Source organism: Glycine soja, chromosome 11 (genome assembly GCF_004193775.1).
Source record: "Glycine soja cultivar W05 chromosome 11, ASM419377v2, whole genome shotgun sequence".
NCBI classification, from domain to species: Eukaryota; Viridiplantae; Streptophyta; class Magnoliopsida; order Fabales; family Fabaceae; genus Glycine; species Glycine soja.
Genome location: NC_041012.1, coordinates 7,245,500 through 7,271,724, shown reverse-complemented (window position 1 = coordinate 7,271,724; position 26,225 = coordinate 7,245,500). Strand labels below are relative to the sequence as shown.

At 33.8% G+C, this 26,225-nt stretch overlaps 3 protein-coding genes across 5 annotated transcripts; 2 read left to right on the top strand and 1 right to left on the bottom strand.

Annotated features, from left to right (window-relative positions):
- Positions 1-110: 110 nt before the first annotated feature.
- LOC114375904 lies at positions 111-13,982 on the bottom strand. Of its 3 annotated transcripts, none has more exons than XM_028333764.1 (11): positions 11,932-13,978; positions 11,420-11,656; positions 10,665-10,794; positions 8,811-8,963; positions 8,419-8,663; positions 8,203-8,287; positions 7,097-7,303; positions 5,965-6,200; positions 5,141-5,219; positions 4,926-5,063; positions 111-987 (listed from the first exon to the last, which is right to left on the bottom strand). In XM_028333764.1, exons 1-11 carry the CDS (start codon positions 13,716-13,718, stop codon positions 793-795), a joined length of 3,492 nt encoding a protein of 1,163 aa, XP_028189565.1. In that variant the 5' UTR covers positions 13,719-13,978; the 3' UTR covers positions 111-792. The 3 variants fall into 3 exon arrangements, 2 of the variants coding, with proteins under 2 accessions (XP_028189565.1, XP_028189566.1); XM_028333765.1 differs by having other exon boundaries at positions 8,203-8,272; XR_003658866.1 differs by lacking the exons at positions 111-987; positions 4,926-5,063; positions 5,141-5,219 and adding an exon at positions 6,874-7,005 and having other exon boundaries at positions 6,090-6,200; positions 11,932-13,982.
- Positions 13,983-14,835: 853 nt separating this feature from the next.
- LOC114374898 (glucan endo-1,3-beta-glucosidase-like) lies at positions 14,836-17,444 on the top strand. Its single transcript, XM_028332623.1, has 2 exons — positions 14,836-15,134; positions 16,248-17,444. Exons 1-2 carry the CDS (start codon positions 15,074-15,076, stop codon positions 17,222-17,224), a joined length of 1,038 nt encoding a protein of 345 aa, XP_028188424.1. The 5' UTR covers positions 14,836-15,073; the 3' UTR covers positions 17,225-17,444.
- A 4,367-nt stretch (positions 17,445-21,811) lies between these two features.
- Positions 21,812-23,648, top strand: LOC114374058 (glucan endo-1,3-beta-glucosidase-like). The gene is made up of 2 exons (XM_028331652.1): positions 21,812-21,967; positions 22,514-23,648. Exons 1-2 carry the CDS (start codon positions 21,883-21,885, stop codon positions 23,449-23,451), a joined length of 1,023 nt encoding a protein of 340 aa, XP_028187453.1. The 5' UTR covers positions 21,812-21,882; the 3' UTR covers positions 23,452-23,648.
- Positions 23,649-26,225: the final 2,577 nt, after the last annotated feature.

Below are 26,225 nucleotides of genomic sequence, written 5' to 3'. Positions count from 1 at the left end.
TACAGTCACCTAGCACAATTATATCCCAATCTTTTAAAATCATTACAAAACTAGAATAGGCTGTTTCTAAAATCACTCGAAATTTGGCAAAAAAAAAAAAAAAAACCATGACACTTAAAAATATTGCATATTTATGGCGCTAGGCAAAATGCCAATCGTTGGCCGTACGAATGAGGCCTAACTTGGATTACTAACTCGCAAGTGCTAAGTTGACTTTTTTTATGAACTCTTTCTACACAAGCCCAACTGTCCTTTGGTAATTACAACCTTTGTAGTGGTATACTTTAATTTCGTCTGTACATCTCAATATCAACTTGTGTCAGTAAAATTTACATATCTAAAAAAATCAACCCTCACTTGACCAACCATAATGCAAAATTTTCAAGCTTATTTTTCATGTGCTGGGTTTAGCAGCCAAGAAAAAATGACCAACTCCTCGCTCAAAGTCGTGGTCAGCTGTAAAAGACAATTCTCATAGAATGCAAGCTAGCTGTCTCTCTTTCGCAGAGAAAAATTCTACCTCCCAAAGTAACTGGAAGCATTGACCAGCCAATGGCCAAGCTTCTCCAATGTCATCAGTTGCAGAATTGTGAACCTCTTGAACCTCTTCTAACTCGAAGGATTGAAGCCGAGTAACAGATGGATCAAAGCAGCACCAAACATGCCATAACACGTAAATTCAGAAGGCCAAATGTGGCGGATAACATAAAAGGCACCATCTAACTAGGGCACATTTAAATAGTCAAACAACAATCCAGATCCTCACGGGATTAACATTCCATGCAGATTTTATTACTTCCTGCTTGATCGGCCAGGTTCAGAACCTCGAAAAGATGAATTACCATATGATCTATAAACATCTCTCCACTGTTTCCTGCTGCTTTGTTCAAATGGGTAATACTGGGCATCCACATTAGTTTTACCTATAGGTCCATGGCGTCTCTTTTGGGAATTCCTCATTTCTTCTTCTGCATCATAACGTGTCCGCTGTATAAAGTAGAATAATAACCAAATGAATACGCGGCATAATATACTTAGAGCTTAAAAAATTAAAACGACTTCCCAGAACTATGGCTTTTTTTCTACATTGTGGGAGAAAATGCATACTTACTAACACTACAAGAAGTAATAAACGTACTAGCACTTTAAATGCAGTTTTTTTTTTAAAATAAAATAAAATTCTACGCTTGTGAGATTTTCTCATTTATCCTTTGTAAATGGAGAAGCAAAGCAGGCTTTTTTTAATTTTTATTTTTCCAGACTTGTAAGATTTTCTCATCTATCAGTATCACTGTTAGTGATGCACATTTACTATTTGACAATTTTACAGCTTTAGTACATTAAACCATTCACATTAAGAAAAGATATCAAATTATGTTTTTTCTGTTTTCATCTAGCATCAAGTAACCATAAACAATTTGGTCTTTGGCTTGAAATTCTTTTTAAAAAAATAGAAGCAATTTGGTATTAGTGACCAAGAAAGGAAACCCATCAAAATTTCCATAGGTATAAGCTACTATCATTGGTAGCTGTTACAACAACAACAACAACAACAACAACGCCTTATCCCACTAGGTGGGGTCGGCTACATGGATCAACTTCCGCCATAATGTTCTATCAAGTACCATACTTCTATCCAAATCATTAAGTTCGAGATCCTTCTTGATAACCTCTCTTATAGTCTTTTTGGGTCTTCCTCTGCCTCGAATTGTTTGCCTTCTCTCCATCTGGTCTACTCTCCTCACTACAGAGTCTACCGGTCTTCTCTCTACATGCCCAAACCACCTAAGTCTATTTTCCACCATCTTCTCTACAATAGGCGCTACTCCAACCCTCTCTCTAATAGCTCTGTTTCTAATTTTATCCTGTCGAGTCTTACCACACATCCACCGCAACATCCTCATCTCCGCTACACCTACTTTAGTCTCATGTTGGCTCTTGACCGCCCAACATTCTGTTCCGTACAAAATCGCCGGTCTTACCGCAGTCCGATAAAACTTTCCCTTTAGCTTGATTAGTACCTTTGCATCACATAACACCCCCGATGCTTTTCTCCATTTCATCCATCCTGCTTGAATGCGATGATTCACATCCCCTTCAATTTCTCCATCATCCTGTATTACAGACCCAAGATATTTAAACCGTGTGACTTGAGGGATAATATGGTCTCCTATTTTCACCTCTGAGTTAGATACCCTCCTACTTTTGTTGAACTTACATTCCATATACTCCGATTTGCTTCTGCTTAGGCGAAAGTCATGTGTTTCTAGAGCTCGTCTCCAAGTTTCCAACCTCTCATTCAACTCCTCCCTCGACTCTCCAAGGAGGACTATGTCATCTGCAAAAAGCATGCATCTCGGCGCTATCTCTTGGATTTGTTTCGTGAGGACATCCAGAATTAAGGTAAAAAGGTAGGGGTTAAGGGTTGACCCTTGATGCAAACCAATTGTGATGGGAAAATCGTCTGACTCTCCACCCTGTGTCCTAACACTAGTCGATACCCTATCATACATATCTTGGATAGCTCGAATATATGCAACCCTAACCCCTTTCTTCTCTAGAGCTTTCCACAAAATCTCTCTAGGCACTCTATCATACGCTTTCTCCAAGTCAATAAAAATCAAGTGCAAGTCTTGTTAGTCCATGCGATATTGCTCCATCACCCGCCGTAATAAATAAATCGCTTCCATGGTCGACCTTCCCGGCATGAAACCAAATTGATTCTCAGTAACTTGAGTCTCCTTTCTTAATCTCCGTTCGATCACTCTTTCCCATAATTTCATGGTATGACTCATGAGCTTGATTCCCCTATAATTTGCACAATTTTGTATATCCCCCTTGTTCTTATAGATTGGCACTAACGTGCTTCTCCTCCATTCCTCCGGCATGCGTTTTGACCTCATAATTTCATTAAAGAGTTTGGTGAGCCACTCAAAACCTCTATCTCCAAGAGTTTTCCACACTTCAATAGGTATGTTGTCTGGCCCCACCGCCTTACCGTTACTCATTCTTTTCAACGCTTCCTTTACTTCCTGTTTCTGAATCCGACGATAATACTTATAGTTCCGGTCCTCTTCTCTTGTGTCTAGACTGCTAGAGTCATATCCATATCCATCATTAAATAAGTTGTGGAAATACACCTTCCACCTTTCCTTGATATCTTTTTCATGCACTAAGACTTTGCCTTCTTCATCCTTAACACACTTTACGTGATCCAAATCTCTAGTCTTCCTCTCTCTACCCTTAGCAAGCCTATATATAGATCTTTCTCCGTCCCTGGTTCCTAGAGCTTGGTATAGTCCGTCAAAAGCTTGGGCTCTTGCCTCACTCACCGCCTTTTTGGTTTCATTTCTAGCTATCTTATACTTATCCCAAGTTTCAGAATTTCTACACCTAGACCACTCCTTGAAACACTCCTTTTTTACTCTAACTTTGCTCTGAACACTTTCATTCCACCACCACGATTCTTTACCCCTAGGTCCAAAACCTCTAGATTCACCCAATGTCTCTTTAGCCACTTTAATAATCTCTTGGGACGTCTTGTTCCACATATCATTTGCACTTCCTTGTGATTGTCCACACCATCCCTCCCATATCTTTTGTTGGAAGATTCCTTGTTTCTCACCCTTCAAGTGCCACCATTTGATCCTTGGTGCTACCATAGGACTTCTTCTCTTTGCCCTATCTCTAATTCTTACATCCATAACCAAAACTCTATGTTGGCTAGTCAAGCTCTCTCCCGGGATAACTTTACAGTTCAAGCAATACTTCCTATCAGACTTCCTGATAAGGAAGAAATCTATCTGAGAACATGTCCCTCCACTTTTGTAAGTGATAAGATGTTCCTCTCTTTTCTTAAACCATGTATTGGCTATAGAAAGATCCAAAGCCTCCGAAAACTCTAAGATGGATTTACCCTCCCCATTCATCTCCCCTAGGCCAAAACCCCCATGCACCCCCTCAGAACCTCTATCCACGCTACCTACATGTCCATTGAGATCCCCTCCTAGGAAAACTTTCTCTCCTTGGGGTATATCCTGAAGTACCCCTTCTAAATCCTCCCAAAATTTTACCTTAAAGTGTTCTGCTAACCCAACCTGAGGTACGTACCCACTAATAACATTAAAGGTGTCCTGTCCCACTACCAATTTTAAGGCTATGATACGATCTCCTACTCTTCTTACATCTACGACATCCTTCTTCCACTCCTTGTCCACAATAATCCCTACCCCATTTCTTGATCTGATTTTTCCCGTATACCACAGCTTAAATCCCGAGTTGTCTAATTCTTTCGCTTTTTCACCTGTCCACTTAGTTTCTTGTAGGCACATAAAATTGATCTTCCTCCTCACCATAACATCCACTATTTCCATAGATTTTCCAGTAAGTGTGCCTATATTCCATGTACCAAAGCGAATCCTCCTGTCATGAACTAGCTTCTTTACCCACACCCGTTCTCGAAAATGTGGGAACCCTTGCTTACTTTTCACTACATCCGGGTGGCGATGCAGCGGCCCTTGCTCTTTTGACACTGTACTCGAGCTATACAGCGCGTTGCTTCCGGGCAACGACCTAGCATTCACATTATTACGTAATTGATCCATGTCATAGAGATTCGACAAAGTTTTACGTTGGCTGTCGAAAGCCTAACACAACCCTCTCCTTTTATCCGGGCTTGGGATCGGCTAAGAATAGCAAAGCTAATCTTCTTGATTTCATTGGTAGCTGTTACTTGCCTTATTTTAAGACAAAGGAACTTCTCATATAACATGCCGAGTGTCAAAAATAAATCCTTATTCCCCTAGGTGGGATTGCCTACATGGATTAATTGACACAATTCCACAAAAAACCAAACTTTTAGTTAAACTATATAGAGCAAGCCCCTAGCAACATTTATTAGTTGAAAATATACAAAATAAAAATACCTTGGCAGGGTCTGATAGCACGGCATATGCCTCCCCAATTATTTTGAAAAGCCGATCAGCATCTCTGTGTACTTCTTCAGCAATAACCTTCCATATCTGATCATCTCCATTGTCACTTTTGGTCAAAGACTGGCCGGCCTACAGAGTAAGATAAAATGTTAACAGAGTGATTACTGACTAGTATGAGCATCAAACTAAGTGCCCAGTTAAACAACCTTGTCCGGGTGGTGTCTCAGTGCAGCTTTCCGATAGGCCTTCTTGATTTCAGATATCGAAACAGATGGTTCAACTCCCCTGCCATCATAATGTCAGTTAGCTGATAGCCTTAAATGAATGATATTATTTCCCTACATTAGGAACAAATAACTTTTTAGCTGGCATTATGTTTTCTGTCATACTACACAGCACAGAATGATGACAATTGTAACAAAAGTTATATATTAGGTACAAATTATTCTACACGAAATTTGACAAATCCATTCTTCAATATAAGCCTATATTTCGTCAGGATTCAGGAAACATCATTGTTATCTATCTATCCTCATTCAGTTGCAAATCATAAAATGAAATTTATTTATTTTCTGATCTTGGATACTGAAAATTGGATCTCTGAAGTTCTTCCATATGAAGAGGGGATATTTTAATCTTCCCTATGTGTCCAAAATTTACCCATTTCATCCCAGTAAATAGAATGATATATCTCATATCTTTGAGTAGAAAAACAAGCAAAAGTAGAAGTTCTTAGAATGTGGTGGGTGACCCTTTTTTATGGATCTAGGATAGACTCTGATACCATCTTAAAATGAGGGTTTGGGCTTAACTCAACCCCAAAGCTAGCTCATAGGGTGAGGGTTGCCTCCACTTATATACTCAATCTTGGAACTATCTTTAGTTGATGTGAGACTTAGGTTTTTTCCAATAGAAGTGATGGTGCCTTTAAGGAAGGTGATTTAGACTACTAGAAAAATGGGGTTCATTAATCTATTATCTATTATCAATGATAAGATAAAGAAATGTTGATTATTAGTAAAGAGCTTACAAAATGAGGTACATATCAAGAGGGATCTCCTTTCTGGCTTCCTCTTCCATTTCCAAAAGACGAACACGACTATGTTTCAAATCATTTGTATAATGAATTGATTTATCAGATATTCCAAGCTGATTGGCATTGTCCTCCACCCCCTTACTGAGAAGAGAGACAAGCCTCCTAAGATCACTGGCTGCTTGTGCATAATCTCTAATCATCTCAAACAGAGTTGCACGTCTAGAAAGTGCCTGCAAGAGTATGAAAACATTTTTCTCATACAATCATATAAATTGAAATCCTAAATAAACAATTCCTTGAATAGCATGTAATAATAGATATATCTGAAGATGTAAATCATTAATACACGTTACTACTCTATAACAGAACATAACACACACTAGGAAACCCATCAGGCTATCTAATATAATTATACAACTACAACAGAACACATACAAAAGCTCCCCAGATAGGAAATTTGTAATGCAGCTTTTGAATTGCTTTATTTTCTCTTATGTGGGTTAAGCATCCAAAATTATCATTATTGGTGACCCACTTCAAATAGTTTGGCTCTTGTGTTCATCTTTGGATGTAAAGAATAGGAAATAACAAACAAGTTAAATGCTACAGGTTTTTAACTGTTAGTGTTTAATCCCCATGGGTTATGAATTATGATCCAGGAATAAGGAGGTTAATTATATTAAATGTTGGATTTCTGTTTGGGCTACTGATTATACTTCTGTAGTCTAGGCAACACAACAATTTTATATTATAATTTTTCGTTTTTGTATCTTTTACTTAATTTTTATTCAAGTTAGTTTAGGATGGATAGCATTAGATCTTTCTAAGAATTAGGATAAGTTTTCAGTTAGGATTTCTAAGCTATAAAAAGGGGTATAAATATAATGGCTGCAACAAGAATACCTCAGATTTTTCCTGAATCCTGATAACAACAATTTTCTTCTAGTTGTCAAAGAGAATAAAGCTCTGTATTGGCTGTGGGCCGGATCTTGGCCCATTCCTTCTCCCTGTATTTCTCATGTGCTATAATTTACCCTAGTTGTTTTTATCTTATGTCAGGTTAACCCCATCTGATTCAATTATAACATCTCAAAAAAAAAATGAAGTTATGGTTGAAGAGAGAAACCTTCAAATAATTTCCATCAAGAGCTATAGCTAGACTGCAATCTGCAATAGCATCAGTTATTTGACCTAAAGCTTTATATGCAGCAGCACGATTACAATAACAGACAGCTGCAAATGGACGAGACTCCACATTACATGACAAAGCAGATGTATAGTATTCAACAGCTTCTGCATGCCTTCCAGCCTGAAATGCTGCATTCCCTGCAGTCTACATATGAATAGATTTACACAATCCTAATCAAAAGCAATTTTCATGTTACACAAAAAGGACAGAATGAATTAAACTAACAAAAACTTCTTAGAATACAACAATGTGGCACTTAAATTGTTTTCTCCAGTCTTTGATGATGGAAGAGTTGTATTAGAGAAGAGTATAGAAATAAAACAAAGGAAGAGGATATATTATCAAGATAAAGGAAATTAGAGCAGTATCAGTGTGTGTGATGGATATTCAGATGGACTTGCACAAGGTGTAGGTGTACTATAGTTGTGTCAATCCACATTCCAGAGTATATGAACTTAAATACCCACACAAGAAGCCTAAGGATCTGTCTGTGGCTCCGAGCTTTTAAAAAAAAAGGCAAAAATATCAAATAGAAAAGTTTTAGTGTTTTCCTCAAAACCTAAAAAAAAGCTTTTAAGAAAATGATGTAATGAAAGCACTTTTGTTTTTCCAAGGCTTATCCAAGTGTACCCTAAACCAATCTAGTGTCTTGGTGAATTCAATTCTATAATATAGAGCAGTTTTCACCCCCTTTAATATATTTCTACAAAGAAAAACAAGCATGAGCAGAAAGACTGTCACCTAGAGCAACAGCAAGCACATTTACTAGAACTGTAGAAATAAGTGATTGTAGATAAAAAGATTTACACTGCTAATCCAAAAGTTTATTTTAAAACTCAAAATTGTCCTAAAGACTGTATATAAGAAACAAAATAATAGACTCAAGTAAAACAGCTAAAACAACAATTAGCTCCCAGGAATCAAGTTAAAAAAGTAGAGTTACTTTGAAATAGTTGAAACGTTCTAGGAATCAAGTTATTTAACAAACATTAGTAATATAAATAACCAATATAAAGATATAATGAAACAGAGCATAAGCTAACCTTATGGTGCAAGGGCTCACGTATGATGGCAGCTAGAGGTATGAGTGAATCCAAAACCTTGCTTCCACTCCTGCAGGGACAGAATCTAAGCTGGTGATAAAAATTAGAAGGATCATAGCCATCATATATTCACATTTCAGGTTGCCTTTTTCTTTTCTGTTTACACTTGAGGAGGGGCAGAGTAGGGTGAATGAGTCAGAGGTTAGTAATACGTACTTGTTTATGGCAGACATCTTTTCCTCTTGTTGCTCCAGCAAAGAAAGACCCTCTTCAAATTTTCCTAGGTGAATGTATGCTTTAAGCATCATTGAGCATCGCCATATTCTGAAGTAGAAACCTTTTGAGAGTTGTGAATTATCCAGATCCGTGACTTTGCAACCAGCATCCAAAGGACAGGCATTCTTCTCAGCAGAATCAAGGGTCTTGCCACACAGCTGAATCACCTCCTCATACCTACAAAGCTGATATGTGGAGCAAAAGTTATCCAACACAGACATAATTGGTATAAATTATTGCACAAATAGACTAATGCTGAATTTTGAGATAGTCATAATTCATAATTTAAGCTTTAGTAAAATTCCAACATATTATAAGAAAGAGGCACTAACCATTAGGAGAGCCTCTGCTTTCATTTCAAGCAATTTTTCAGAGTATGAACTTATTATTAACGCCTTATTAATATGTTCTAATGCTCTCTCTGCATCAGAGGCCGTTCTTCTTTGCAAAAGCTGAGCAGAATGATTGATGAGATCTGATACTTTCTGTCATATCCATTAAAAAAACTAATCAGTTCAGAAAGTGGGGGGGAAGACCTTCACATCAACCCACTTATAAAAATTCAAAAAATTGGGATCTTGTTGAGGAAAATACAAAAGTAGCAATCCATACAGCAGCAAAATATGATTGAACAAAACAATGTACACATACAATTTCTCTTTACCCATCTATTTCTACACATCACTTATAAAAAAATATTTTAAAATTTAAATTTAAACCATTAACAAAAGATTTAAATACATTTTTGGTCTTGGCATGAAAAAGTTTGTAAACGAGTTCCTTGACAAACAAATATTTTCGAAATGGTCCCTACCATTTTCTCACATTATAACATCGTTAGAGCAAAGAATCTGACATGGCTTATGATGTGTGATAAAGCTTTACACATTTTTGCCTTTTAATCCCTATACATAAACATTTCCTTATATTGGTCCCCACATGGAAAAATATTTTAAATTAGTCACTACACATAACAAAACGTAATGCGAAGTCAAAAATAAGGACAATGCAACAAAACAAAAACAATCCATTACAATTATACATAAAAAATCTGAGCAAGTTTTTTCATGGGTTTTGGCCTAATAAATGAAGCACAACTAAAGAGAGGCCTTCCACTACTCCAAAAAAAAATTCAATGGATTTGGCCAACGAAAGTCAGTCTACATTCACTCCTTCTGATCATCCATAAAGAGAAAACCCTTACCCAACTCTCAAACACCATCTTCGTGTCGCAATCTCCATAAACCACCTCAAGCTACAACAAACTTGTTCAACGCCAGTATATACTAGCTTTTGGGTGTGAAAGCCATTATTTTTTGCATGTGTTGGAGAGAGTAGTGAAAGCTCTCCTTTGTCTATTTCATTTTATAAGCCAAAACTCTTGAAATTTGCTCAGACTTTTGATACACAATTGTTGTATCTTGTTTTTTGTTTTGCTGCATTGTGCTTTTTATTTGCCTTCACATTGTATGATAGGTAAAGGGAATAATTTAAAAGTTTTTTTCATATAGGGACCAAAAAGAAAAGATGTGGTATGTATAAGGAACAAAATAAAAAAAATGGGTAAGGTTTTCTCACCCATTAGAAACCATGTTAGAAATTTGTTAATCACATCGAACTTGCTCAACAATGTTGTAACATTAGATAACGACAAGGACCATTCAAAAAATATTTTTGTCAATAGACTCATGTACAAACTATTTTTATGTAGCACCCAAATGAAAAGGATGGGTTTCATATAGGGATCAAAAAGGTATTTAACCCTTATCAAATGAATGGTTAATCTGTTTTGAAATCATCCACCTTGCACCCTCCCCAAGGAGAACAAAATAATTCTAATTATAAAAGCATATATACATGTTTCGAGAAATAAGAGTAGAAAACCTCAAAATACCCCCAACTTATCTCATCAGTAAGCCCCAAAATCCAATGTTGAAATAAATATTAAAAAAAACTTACACTGAAAATTGATTAAATATACTTTAAACCCTACAAAGTTTTCCTGTGGAAGGGCAATGACATAATACAACGACAAACCAGTTCAGTGTAACAGGCTTCTAATTTTAACTCATTGCGTGTGTAGCCTGTAACTAATTAAAAATCATTAACCAAAAAGAAAAACTAATAATCCAAGCCATCACAATATATCAAGTTGTCTGTCAAAAACATATTATAAATAATCAAACCTGTGCCTTTTGTAAGCCATCAGAGGCTTCCACAGCAATTTTTCGATCCACACAAACATCAGTTCCTGATTGCAAGCACCTTTTAAAATATTGTGATGCACCTTCAACTTCCCCCAGAGCAAGGTAACAACTTAAAGAAGAATGAAAACAAAGGACTTAAGGGATTCAATCATCTATCTCGATAATTTTAGACTTGAGGCACAAGTATGCATGCTGCTAGACACTTAAATGTTTCCTGTTATTAATAAAATGTATATCCAAATTTTAAATAACAATTAGGCATTAGATGCTAAACTGTAAACACTAAGGGGCCATTTGGTTTTGAGAAACATTTTATATTTTCACTTTTGATTACAAAAATGCCACCTTGATAAGATTTAACTTGTTTCTGGTTTTCAATAATTTGTATAGGAATCAATAAAAATAACTTTATATTGTTCTATAAATAGGAAACAAGTGAAAACAATATGACATTTTGTAGTTAAAAGTGACAACAATATGACATTTTGTAATTAAAAGTGAAAATAGAAAATGAAAATAAAAAACATTTTCTCAAACCAAATGACCCCATAATGTATTCACACTTTCACAGGGGTGTTCTCTCGTCAGATCCATTCTTTTTTACATCATGAATCATTACTCCCAGTCTCCCACTAGTATTATATATCCTAAGTTTCATACATCCTACATGAAACTTAAAATTCATACAAAATCATTGAGTACAAAGGGAGTAAGAAGAAACAATGGAAACTTACTTTGCTGCTCTAAGTTGCACCTTGAGGAAATTTTGATCTATTTCAGCAGCCATCTTACAATCTTCTAGTGCATCTCTCATCCTACCAAGAGACATGTGTGTGGCAGCAAGGTTGCTATAACATAGCAGCAAAGCCCTGAGACAGCTACGAGATGCTTCTTTAGATATACAACTAAGCCCTTGTTTGTAACAATTCTCAGCCATAGACAGATCCCCCTTTTTATAGGCTTGGTTTCCTCTGGTATAGAGCATATTCAGTATTGTGAATAATGGTTGCAATGTAGGTAAAGTACTATGTCAAAATCAAAGGAACCATTTCAAAGTTACTTTGCAAAATCCATTTGTGTGTGTTTGCGATAAACATTGGTATATCGTACTCTATTTCAATGAACAAATTAGAAGCAACGGTAAAAAGCCAGGCCTTGTATCCAGATTCCAGAATAACAAAAATAAATACATAACATGCAAGTGGCTGCAAATATAGTAATGAAATTATCCAATAAATATACTCACCGGAGCCTCCACCTTTCACAGCCTTCCTGAGCCTCCTTTATCCCCTTCTCCTGATTCTCATCAGAATCACTTGTTTTGGGCGGAGGAGAGGACACCTCGGGTTTTAAACTTTGCCCTGATGTGAAAAGAGATGAAGTCCCAGAAAATGGAGAAAATGCCACAGACGATGATGAATAAGGAACCTTTATGTTTGGTGTGTAGTTGTAAGGATCGTGGCCAACATTTTTCTTTTTGTGAAGACGTTTTGGGCTACTTGATTGAGCTTCAGCTGAAGAAGCAGCAGCAAATGTGAAGCCAGACACATTTACATTTCTTGAACTCAAAGCACTGTCAAGATGCAACATTCTATCACTATCATGGGCTTCTGTTTCTGCTGATACACCAGATGCATCACTAGTTATGTCCACTTCATCATTGGCAGACTTAAAGCTTTCAGTTTCAACCCCGGAAACTGACTCGTCCTTTGGGTCTTCAACATAACTATTTTCACACATTTGATCCTCTGAACTTTCCTCCTTTGTGTCTCTGTGTGCAACATCACCCCCATTTATATTCAAGCTCTCTGCCGCGCCAATTAGATCTTCATCAATAGGATCAATAGAAGATGTTGGTTCTGAATCATTAACTGTATTGTTGTTATCAACACTAAATGACTCATTGGATGTCAAAGAATTTTCCCTCGACCTTTCATTTTCAGCCAGTTTTTCCTGATACTGTGACACGTCCATTGGTGAACCCTGCGGTTCATCCTGGGGAACACTTTCTTTCAAAACAAAACTTTGTCCATGCCACGGCGGGGCCGAGCTATAATGCTTTGGCTTTTCTCTACTCTTATTCATTCTCACTTTACTCCCTTTTTCCTTAAGTTTTCCTTCTTTGCCAATTTGTGGTGCAGGTGTTTTAAACTCAACAAAAGATGAACCTGAAATATCTTGTTTACCAGTAAACACAAATTCCTCCCTCTTGCCAACTCCAGCAGGCTGAAAGAACACAGAAACAGAGGCCAAAGCTGAAGCAGCACCTTGTGACATTCCAAAGTCTTCCGAAGCAACTTGAGCACCACCACTTGCAACTCTTGGGTGGATTCCCTCCACAAAAGGATTACACAAGTTCGGTTTATCACAATCCTCCTTCTTCTCCTTAACTATGTTTAACTTATCAAATTTCCTCAACAAATCTTCTGCAGCTTCCGTTTCACGATTTCGAAAAGTTGTCACATTTTCCAAACTAGGTTCAACATGAACTGCACTATTATGAACATTACTACTACTAATAGCGTCATTCATATTCAGTTTCTTCATTTGATATAATACTTCATTCGCTGAGTTCTCAGCAACTGCAGCATTACTACCTCCTCCTTCTTTAATGCTCAATTTCTTCTTGAGCTCATTCCGTAGGTCGTCCGAATCGTCGTTATCGGTAACAATCTTCAAATTGTTGATCTGTTCAGATACCGAATTTTCATCAACACGTGAGGAATCATTAGTGGCAAAGGCGAACTCACCTTTGGCGTCGATTTTGAGATTCCTGAATGGATCGGCGATTCGTGAGGCGAAATCGGTGGTGGCGAATGCGGCATTGACGTTGGCGGCCGCAGCAGCGCCGTTGCGAAATGGATTGAAGGCGGGGGCGTTGTTGGGCTTGCGGACCTTCACGAATCTGGGCCGGGACAGGCCCGAAACGGAAGGGGTACTGAACGTGAAACCTGAGGTCGAGGTCGTTGCGGTTGCGTTCGCGTTTGCGTTTGGATTCGAAAACCTATTAATATTGTCACTGGCGTTTTCCATGGTTGGGTTGTTTTGGATTTTCGTTTCAAGAATCCGAATCGAAGGAGAGAGGGTGGTGCTGCGCTACCAGTGCGACGGAACAAGACGCCGGAGACGCGTCGGAATCATCGGAGTTGCGATTGAATCGAATCGACGATTCTTCTTCGGGTTTCGGCAATCATTGGAAAACCAACGCAACAAAATATGTCTGGTCTAAATGCAAAACTAAATGCAACTAATAAGTGGTTTTTCTTCATTTTTTTCTCTCCTTTTTTTTTTTTTTAAAGTTTTCCTTTTTACTTTTTACGACCAAGATCAAGAAAGCGTGTGCTTTAATTCTATTCTATAAAGTATTAAGCCTTCTTTCTCCTTCCTAATAATACTTTTCATTCTAAAAAAAACCACTACTATTTTTTATTCGCTTTTCTAACTACACAAAAAAAAATTCTTTACATCTTTTAAAAATTTTAAAATTAAATAAAATTTAAATTTAAATTTAAAATATTTTAATTTTAACATTTTATTTTAATTTAATATTTAAAATTGACTATTTTCTATCTTACATAAAACGACATAGTAATATTTAAAACAAATATGATCTCATATAATAATAATCACCATCTTCAATCTCATACAATCTTTAAAATTCAAATATGTTTCTAATAATATTTAAAAAAAAATAAATTGTATCATAAGATAATAAAAAATATATAACTATATGTAATGAATCCTTTTTAAAATATCATAACATCCTTCAAATAACTATTATATTTTTTTATTATAATAAAAATATTTTATGAGTGTTGTTATCTTTAATCTCATTTATACAAATTATAAAAGTCTACTAACTTCACGTAAAGAATAAAAAGACCCACCGCAATTAATAGATAGTTATATTCTTTAAATAAGATGATAGGATTCAAAATTTATTTTAATGATCTTTACACCCCCAAGGTATCACAAAAATATTTTGCTTTCAGAAAAAAATAAAATTCAGTTAAGTAACCAACAAAAGTGAGTGACGTTTGAGGTTGATTTGTGGCTAGCAATATATAGGAACGTTTTGGTCACGTTAGGCTGAATGGATGGCATAACCGACCTAATTATTCTCACAGATTGTTGTTTCTTATTCAAAGTCATCGGCGACTCGGCATTGTTATATATATACGTATATCTTAAGGTTTATTTTTCCATGGAGTAATCCAAAGTCCTGCCTACTGTTCACTCTGCCAATATAAATAGGTGTTAGGTAGTAATTCTGAAGCAAAATATACGTATGATCAGTTAGTGTTGAAGAGTTTAGTTGATAATAGTGGTTGGATCTTCTGCATAATCAATCAATATTCAATAAGATCTTCTCAAGAGGCAACACCGCCATGTCTGTCATATTGCTGCTTCTTGGAATATTATCTTCCACTGGAGTAGTAGAATTTACAGGTCTCTCTCTCTCAATATCTAAGATGGCACTGTCTATGCTCTATGTCTTATTTGATTTCCTTTAGTTTAATTAACTTACCTAAAGTCGTAATTAATTGTCTGAGTTGCCAGCCAAGTATATTCTTATTAATTGTCTGAGTTCTTCTTTCATTGAAGTTTTTCTTCGGCTATGAGAATATGCCTTGTCACTTTTCTTGCACTATGTTCCATGCTTGCTTGAAAGAATTTAGACACGAGACCATCCAAGTTAGAACAACCCTCAAATTAATAACAACAAAGAATGATATATCTATATCATTTCGTTTTTTAAATTCAACCATTGATATTTTTTGCCCTTTCTAAATTCAACTTAGCATCAAATAAATGTTTTTTACTTACTGTCATTAATAAATCTACATGTACATGAAATATGTATATTTAGGTTAATTAACAGTTGTTCTTAAAAAAGGTTAATTAATAGTTTGTTTCAAACCAAGTCATATTGTAAGCATAATTGGGAGAAGAATTTGCTTGGGATAAGGTGGAGAAGAATTTGGGCTGGAATCATAATTGGATTCATTCTCAGGGTAGCTAAATTAATAAAGCTATTGTAAGCATTTCTCCTCAACAGGCGGCTAGGAAGGTGTGTGACTACGTTAATGATGCAGGGGATTGGGATTTCCAGAATCTGAGGGAGGTGTTACCTGCTGATATCAGAAGGGGCCTGAAAGATTGCGTTTCCTTCTCTGAAAGATTGCTTCAGACACTCTTTCGACCAATAGTGTCAGATTCAATAGGCACTTAACCTATTGTTGTGTTTGAGGATACTAAATTTCATCCAGCTGAAATTACGTATAGAATTCTGAGACAAACTGATGCGATTCAAGACAGTATGCTAGCTAGTTATGCTTAGTCCATTGATGATAGGATTCAGATTTTTGCTGTACTTCTTTTCTCGTTCTTGCCGTCTTGGCTGATGTAACATCTACGGCATTTTTTTGCGATTTTTAGTGGGGTTATTCCCCATCATTTCACAAAAAAAATAAAAAATAAAAAATCCCAGACATATTTTTTTTAAATGCACCCCTTATGCTTAGTTAATTACTACTTAATTTGGTTCAATATATGATGCAGGGGCACAATTCCAATCCGTGGGTGTGTGTTATGGAGGAAAAGGAAACAACCTACCAAAAATGCAAGCAGTGGTGGATTTATACAAATCAAACCGAATTGACAAAATCCGTTTATACCATCCAGACGAAGGAGCCCTTCAAGCCCTCAGAGGTTCAAACATAGAGGTGATCCTCGGTGTCCCTAATGACCAACTTCAATCTCTCATCAATGTTGCAAATGCCACAAATTGGGTCAACAAGTACGTGAAAGCATACTCACAAAACGTGAAATTCAAGTACATTGCAGTTGGTAACGAAATTCACCCTGGTGACTCTTTAGCAGGGTCTGTACTTCCAGCACTTGAAAACATTCAGAACGCAATTTCTGCCGCCAATTTACAATGCCAAGTCAAGGTGTCAACAGCAATAGACACCACTTTACTTGGCTACTCTTACCCACCAAACGATGGCGTTTTCAGCAGTAGTGCAAGTTCATACATAAGACCAATTGTAAACTTTTTAGCAAGAAATGGAGCTCCACTTCTCGCAAACGTGTACCCTTACTTCGCCTATGTTAACAACCCACAAAACATTGCTCTTGACTATGCCTTGTTTACTAAACAAGGTAACAACGTGGTTGGGTACCAAAACCTGTTTGATGCAATGTTGGATTCTGTGTATGCTGCTCTGGAGAAAGTGGGGGCACCCAATGTGACGGTTGTTGTGTCTGAGAGTGGGTGGCCATCTGAAGGTGGAGCAGTAGCAGCCACTGTTCAAAACGCAGGAACCTATTACCGCAACTTGATTAGCCATGCCAAGGGTGGAACCCCAAAGAGGCCTAATGGTCCCATAGAGATTTATCTCTATGCCATGTTTGATGAAAACCAGAAGCAGGGTCAAGAAATTCAGCAACACTTCGGTCTCTTCAGACTTGACAAATCACCTGTGCCGACTTTCGAAATTATGAGGCCCAACCCCAAATTTAAGCTTAATTTTTAATTTAATATAATTTCTTCATTTTATTTTGAGTTAAATATGAAAAATTTGGTCCTCTAAAATATTAATTTTAGTTCCCTTAAAATAATTTGATTCCTGAAAATTTCAAAATTCCCTATTTTATTTAACACCATTGCTTTTTCCTGTTGAAGGTTTACATTAGTAGTTTCAATGTGTCGTAGTTGTTTCAACCTTAACATTTTTATTTCAAACATTAACATTCAATGTGTCCTGTAAAAATAGAAAAAATTATATTACTATTTTATTATTCTCAGATAGGTACAATTAAACTCATATTATATCTGTTGGTGGAACTGGAAACAAACATCGGTATGTGTGTATTGATTGTAATCGCCATTTGAGTATCAACCACATTGTCTACAACGTGAATATAGTTTGTAGAAGAAAAAATAAACAGAATTAATAAATTAAATTTTAAAAGGGGATTCTTAAAATTTTTAGGAACCAATGTATAGAGAATTTAAATGGAAGGGGCATGAGGTACATCTAGTAAAAGAGAAATGTATATAGCAATTGCCCAATTTTTTTCCAAATTGAATCTGACCCAACTGTGCTTAGCCCTAAAATCATCAATCATTTATTATCTTGATAAAATGTTGACTTTAATAACTCCAATACAGTGATAAAAAAAAATAACACGAATACTTGTCATAAGTATCGTCTCTACATTTTAACATGAAAACATGTAGCAATTCCGGAATTAATTTATAACGTTTCTTTAATCTTGTTTATTCGCATTGAAGGACCTTCTAGTGACGTTCTTGTGCATCACATCATCAAATTTATGTTTATCTTTCACACTCGAAGTATTCCATTATTACGCCAGTTTTCATCGGTCCGTTCTCTTCCATAATAAACTCGTACTTTTTTTTAATAAAACTTTTTTTCTGTTGCACATTTTTATTACAACTTTTTTAAAATATAATAATATAAAACAATTCAAACACATATGCACTTTTTTTTTCTTGTGAAAACAAAGTAACTTTATAAGTGAAAGTGATCATGAAACTAATTTCCCGTAACATATAGAATGCGTTAATTCATATTTAGTAATCCAAGTAAGTAAAAATATGTAGTAAACGTATATGAGTTTCAATCGGGTGAGAAGTGAGCGTCTATAGGTATTGACATTTGAAGGTATCTTTTTTTTAGCATCATTTTCTGTCCAAAAAAAAAAAGATTTAGCATCATTTATCGAAATTTATCTAGCATTTTAAAATAAATACAAAATTACCAAAATTATTGACACGAGTGGTTGAACATTTGAAGTGGTTCAAACACTTGAATCCATTACTTAACATTTGAGGTTTGATCGCTACTTTTGATATCAACTCAACAATTTAACTTAACTTCTTTTTATCTATTTCTATTTATCATTTTCAGCATCTTTAATTTGAATTTGAATTTGATTATTTTTTTAAAAAAATTATCAACAATATATCACAACATAATTTATTTATCATAAATCTAAAATATAATTTGTATGCTAAAAAAAATATTTATTATATATTTTAAATATAATATAATTTATATATTTAAAATATTTATTTATTATAAATTATAGATTTTAGTTGTATAAGTTATACACTTATTTGATAATTGATCGGTATAATGCAATTATTAAAATACTAGTTAATTCTTAACATTGATAAATATTAACACAAAAGAGTTGACGCAATGTTATAAGATTTTGTTTCATTCACACGAGAACAATAATCTAATCTATTTATCAAGGAGAATTTATATTTGATTCTCATCCTGAATAAAATTTTCTTGACCAACGATAATCACATACAATAAGTAAAATTAGTCTCTAATCCAATGGGTTGGGAGACACATCTAATCTCTCACATAAGACAAAAAAATATTGATAAATGTTGGAAGTTGAAAATTAAATATTCACAAGAAAGGATAGCCTGCTAATAGTCTATGAGATGATTAATGTCATTTTAAAAAAAAGTGTAGAAAACTTATATTGGATTAAAATTTTAAAAGATTATTTTTACATAAAAAAATCTAAATTTTTTAAAAGACTTTGTAACAAAGAATATAATGATTTTAAAGATTTTTTTTAAAAAATTTATGATTAAGATTTTGTAATTTAAATTTTAATAGATTTACAAAATATGAATTCATAAAATTTGAAAGAACATTGTGAATTTTTAAGATTTTAAAAGACTCTATAAATTTTTAAAAAATATTCAAAGTTATTGATAAAGATCTATGAATTTTGTTCATCTAACACTTTAAATCAAATTCATCTTATACAAAAAATCCTAAATATATTACATAATAAATCAATTTTTCTAAATATATTTACAAACACAATAGACTCATTCCCCTTCAATCACCAATCATGTTAATTGTATAAAAACTATATACAACAACGTGTGCCAGTAACATGAATATTTGTAATCATTTTTGCAATAACAATCTCACTAAACAAATAACATGCTCAATAATTGTTTCAAAACTCATTTATATATTTATCTGCATATACATAAGTTCAACTTCTCAAGTTCATTAAAATTATATATTTCTCATGTTTATATACATTTATGTTCATTAATATATATAAGAACATAATTAAGATGTTTCAAATCCAAAGAATTGAGAAAATATCTCATATCACATGTTCTAAAACATATTGATCATTTGCCAAAAGAGTAAAAAAAATTATGAATGTTTACCACTTTTAACAAAGAGATAATGAATTATGTGTGATAGGAAAAAAAAAGCATGTCCTATGATAGGAAAAAAAAAGTTTCATGAAATCTCAAGGATTTGAGTGAAATTGTTTAATATGTATTTTCAACTAAAAAGTATCATAAAATCAATTAAAATTCATTATAAGAAAGAATTTATCGAAATTTGTATACTTTTTAATATCAAAGACTTTTTTAAGTTATAAAAAATCTTAGTTGAATACCAATGGATTTTATTGATTTTCTTTAAAAATTATAATAGTCTTAATTAAATACCATAACACTTATTTTTATTATTTAAAAGTTTTAATTGAATATCTCAAGACTATTTTACCAAAAAATGTTTTTTAAATTTTTTAAAATTCTAATAGAGCACACCTCTTTAATAATTAAGTCAAGACTAAATTATTTCAATATTTTATATTTTAATGAGTAGTTTAGAAAAAGAGTTAGTACAAAATAATAAAATACTGTAAATATAATTAATCAAATACTTATTATATTTCAATATTTTATATTATTAATAAAATTCATGGAAAGATATTTCTTTATTGCATATATATTTAGATAAAATATAATAATATAATTTAATGCATTTTATTATCGTGTGTGTTTAGTTCATAAGTTAAAGGAAATCAAATACATACTCTTAAATAGTTTTAATTACCTAAATATAGATATTACATTCTTTCCAAATATCATAAATGTTTCTATTTTCAATAAATTAAGATTATATTTTTATTTACCTAACATATACACTTGATTTATAAGATAAAAAATGTTAATAACGATAAAAGTGAAAATAACTTGAATTTTATTTATAAATAAATTTAACAATTATGTTATAATATTTCACATTAAATCTTGGTACGAAATAATCATTTCAAGGTAATCAGTAATTATAATTTTTAATTAATCGTATTATAATTTATAAATACTTTTACAATTACCTTGACATTTAATATTTATTCATAGATAAATGGACTTTTCATTACAAGCATAATCTTTTTATGTTATGCTTTATTATTTTTTTATAATAATATTTTTTTCGTTAAATATATATAATTCAACATAATTTATATTGTTAATTTAATGTTGCCGTATTATAGACGGGTGATACAGTAAAGAAAGAAAATATGAACCCGTAGAATAGTCGTAGTGAGGCGGCAATATTGAAAACCAAGGCCATTAGGTCAATATATATAAAGTTAAATTATTTTTGTTCTATAATATATTTTTTCTCTTATTAGAAAATGAAATTAAACTTAAAAAAATAGAAAATAAAATTAAACCTAAATAATTAATTTTAAAAAAATTAATTTAACTTATATAATAATAATAGAGCCTAGGAGGCTACAACAATGCAACATTAAATTAGTGTTACTCTAGCTTATTACATACACATGCAAATAGAATAATCATTATAGTTCACATATTCTAGGTCTGCTTCATCCACGGGATAAATCGAAGATATTTATATTAGTGAATCATAAATAATCATATAAATAAATATGATATTATACTTTAACAAAAAATTGTAAGATTCAAATTTATAAATCTTCTTTTTACTTATATAATCTTTATTCTTCTCATTTTTATAGAATATAAAATTTTATCTTACACTTATAATTAAACTTTTTTATTTTTTTATTTTAAAGCCATCGGCGACTCGACATTGTTGTATGTACTTATCTTATAAGGAAAATTGGATTGAATTCCAAGTGAATAACACAATCGTTTGTTTTTTGGTGGAGTGATTGACGGTGGCCAAAAAGTCATTGGCATGTACGTAGTAATCCAAGTCTTGCCGCCTCTTCTCCACTTTGCCTATATAAATAGGTAGTGAGGTTTGGAGCAAAATATACGTATGATCAGTTAGTGTGGAAGAGTTTAGTTCATAATAGTAGTTGGATCTTCTGCATAATCATATTCAATATGATTTTCTCAAGAGGCAACACCGCCATGTCTGCCATATTGCTGCTTCTTGGAATATTATCTTCCACTGGAGTAGAATTTACGGGTCTATATTTCTCTCTCACTATTCTCAATGATAGATGCCACTGTCTCTATTAATAATTATTCTGTGTCTTAATTTCCTATAGTTTTATTTACCTAAAGTCTTAATCAATCATCTAAGCTGCCAGCCAAGTCTATTACAAATGACAAAACACATTTTTTTCATTTTTTTTTTTGCTATAAGAATGTCTTCTCTCTTTTCTTGCAACATGTTCCATACTTAATTGCTTCAATGAATTTAGAAACGAGACCATCCAAGTTAGAACACCCCTCAAATCGACAACAACAAAGAATGATATATCTACTATTCCATTTTTTGAATCAACGATTGTAATTTTTTTTTCTAACTAAATTCAACTTAACTAATTAGCATCAAATTATAAATATTTTGACGTACAGTCATTAATATTAATATAAATATGCATGTACGTGATATACATTTAGATCAATTACCAGTTTCAATCCAAGTCATACATTTTTTTTAAGTGCAACCTTATTCTTAGTTACTTAATCTTTGGTTCAATATTAATATTAACATATGATCATGCAGGGGCACAATCTGTTGGTGTGTGTTATGGAGGAAATGGAAACAATCTACCAACAAAGCAAGCAGTGGTGGATCTTTACAAATCAAACAGAATAGGCAAAATCCGTTTATACTATCCAGACGAAGGAGTCCTTCAAGCCCTCAGAGGTTCAAACATAGAGGTGATCCTCGGTGTCCCTAATGACCAACTTCAATCTCTCACCAACGCTGGAGCTGCCACAAATTGGGTCAACAAGTACGTGAAAGCATACTCACAAAACGTGAAATTCAAGTACATTGCAGTTGGTAACGAAATTCACCCTGGTGACTCTTTAGCAGGGTCTGTACTTCCAGCACTTGAAAACATTCAGAAAGCAATTTCTGCCGCCAATTTACAAGGCCAAATGAAGGTGTCAACAGCAATAGACACCACTTTACTTGGCAACTCTTACCCACCAAAAGATGGCGTTTTCAGCAGTAGTGCAAGTTCATACATAAGACCAATTGTAAACTTTTTAGCAAGAAATGGAGCCCCACTTCTCGCAAACGTGTACCCTTACTTCGCCTATGTTAACAACCAACAAAGCATTGGTCTTGACTATGCCTTGTTTACTAAACATGGTAACAACGAGGTTGGGTACCAAAACCTGTTTGATGCATTGTTGGATTCTCTATACGCTGCTCTTGAGAAAGTAGGGGCACCAAATGTGAAGGTTGTTGTGTCTGAGAGTGGTTGGCCATCTGAAGGTGGAGTTGGAGCAACTGTTCAAAACGCAGGAACCTATTACCGCAATTTGATTAATCATGCCAAAGGTGGAACCCCCAAGAGGCCTAGTGGACCCATAGAGACTTACCTCTTTGCCATGTTTGATGAAAACCAGAAGGATGGTCCTGAAATCGAACGACACTTTGGTCTCTTCAGGCCTGACAAATCACCTAAATACCAACTCAGTTTCAATTGAAACAGTGGATCATAAACTCGGTGCTGATTACTCAGAATAATTAAGGGTATCTCATTACATATATATGGTTTTAATTAGTTTAATTTGCACCGACCTCAATGTACTACGTACTAGTACGCAAGTGATGCTTCTAATTATTAATAAATGCATCTCTACCACTTTATATCTAAATAATAAATGTTTTAATTCCTTGCGTATTGTGACTTCTGTTCTTTGTCACATGAACATCATAAATACACGAGTGCGACAAACTGGCGTTGATAGAGTGGGACCGCATTAGAAGAAGGTGCGTACGTAGATAGTTGAGTCCTTTGAAATAACTTTAGATCGAACAAATTAAATTCGAGAATGAAATAATGGCACTTTCATTAGTGATGCAAACACATATATAACACCCATCATCAACTTCCTAGTGAACAATGGGGGACCCCTTCTTGTCAACGTGTACCTTTACTACACTTATGTTAACGACAAAGACATTAGTCTTGATTATGTTCTTTTTAGACAACAAGGAACCGACGATGTTGGGTGATGCTATATTGGATTTAATATATATACGTTGCTCTTAAGAAAGTGGGAGCCTCCAATTTTGCAGATAGTTGTTTTTGAGAATGGGTTGCCATCTTATGATGCAGATGGAGCCTCAACCGACAATGCTGACACTTACTATGGTAATTTGATTAGTCATGCATCGGTGGGAGTGGAACTCCAAAGAGAAGGCTTGTTTTGTCAGACAGAGACTTATGGAGAGTTAAGGGAAGTGGATTTCCATGGCATTATCGGAAAACAAAATAAAATGGAGTGTATTAGCAACAAGGGAGAGTGCAAATAGAAATACCCTTGGTTTACTTATTCCGCGGGCTTAGTTATTTATAGAATGGGCTTCTATCATATGATTGTTACTTCCTGCCTTTCTCAAGTTATTTTCTGCACTTTATTTTTGAATATTTTTTTTTATCTTTTAGATTGATCATTTCGGAAGCCAAAAAGAAGTATATTTGGGAATGTAATTTTACATTCTGGGTTGATCATCCAAAACGATAAAAGGCACTGCAGGAAACAAGTGGAAAGTGCAGGACTCAATAGTCCTAATACATGCTGTGGATGGACAAACAAACTAGGATTAGGGGCTGATTATGCGTGTAATACCGGTGTTTTCCCCTGCAACCCATAAATATCAAACGTCACTAATTTTACATTTCGGAGAATGTATATTACATTCTGAGTTAGTGAGTTACCTTTTCAAAATGTAAAAGTGCCACCTGTTTTCGTTATGAAAAGGGTAATCAGGAATGTAGTTTATATTCCAGATTATCCTTTTTAGAATGAAAGGAGGTGTCGATCAAAATTTATGGTGTGCAAAAGAAACAACAAGTAACTGATTATTAATTAATTTGTGCAGGAGTTGGGTACATTTGTCGTACTATGGTATTTATGCATGGTATCTATGCAGGGGCTTGATTATTTATGTAAAAAAACTTGGGTACCCATCTATCCCATATCAAGTAAAAAAAATTCGGCTCAAAAAAAAGAGTATAGAATTTACCAATCTGACAACATGTGAATAAGCTCAATGAAGCTGAAGTCTCAGTATTAGTCTATTAGAGCAGGGCATAAAATTTCCAAAGTACGTAGCAGAGTATTCAAAAGCTTATTATATTTCTAATAATTAGCAGAGCAAGACAAAATAAAATTATACGTATCATAATATACAAAATAATTACCCAGATACTTTAGATCAATTTCCCGAAACAAAATACAAGAACAAATGGTAGTTTATCAGAGCAGTAGGCATATAGAGCTAAAAGAGAAATATCAGCCGATATTAATTATCATAATATGTTTGGATTAATTTTTTCATAATTTAACCAAATATTATTGATTATAGATATTTCATGAAACTGTTAAATAAAATACACTTTAAATATTTATTTATTATAAATATTAAATATAAACAACTTGTATATTGTACTTGTGTATAAGTAATATTCATTAAAAAATATGAAAAATATTATAAAAATGAGTTTTTATAAATATATTTTTAGCCTAATTTTGATTTATTGGTAATGTAAAAAATTTAAACAGTCAATAAATTAAAAGTTACATTAAATATGATTTTTAAAATCATTATTATAAAATTTAATAATATTTCAATACATGAAAGTTCATAATCATTGGATAATAAACTTCTACACTTCTAAAAAAAAACTACGTAACAAAAAAACACCACTTCTACACTATCAATTCGTTCTAATTAAATTCATATTCTTTGTGGTAATTAAATGGCATGGGTTCTACAAAAGAAAAAAAAAACTTTTTAATTGTTTGATAAAAAGTAGTTCGTCTGGTATTAGAATTGATTGTATAATTGAGTCTATAGGTACTATAGTTTCTACAGAATGGTTCTTTTTTTCTAGCCGCCATTAATTAGTTCATACGTTTTTATTTAAAGAAATTAAAAACTGGTGATGATGGACTAGTGACGTGTGTGCATTTGAGTGTGAAGGAGCCATCTGCTGGGAGGAATTTTGTAAAATATTTAGAATAGAAGTCCCAACCAAAATTCTGAGTTCTGAGCCCTTCATTCCAATATGAATCCAGATATATACGAGTGATTTAAATTAGTTGCATATACCTTACCAACAGATCGAATATATGTGAAGTAATAAAAGGTTTTTGAAAACGTTTCCTTCACGTAAGGCAAGCTGACTAGTATGCAGAAATGACCTTAATTATCAATTAAGGCCATCAATATAATGGATATTTGTATGCGC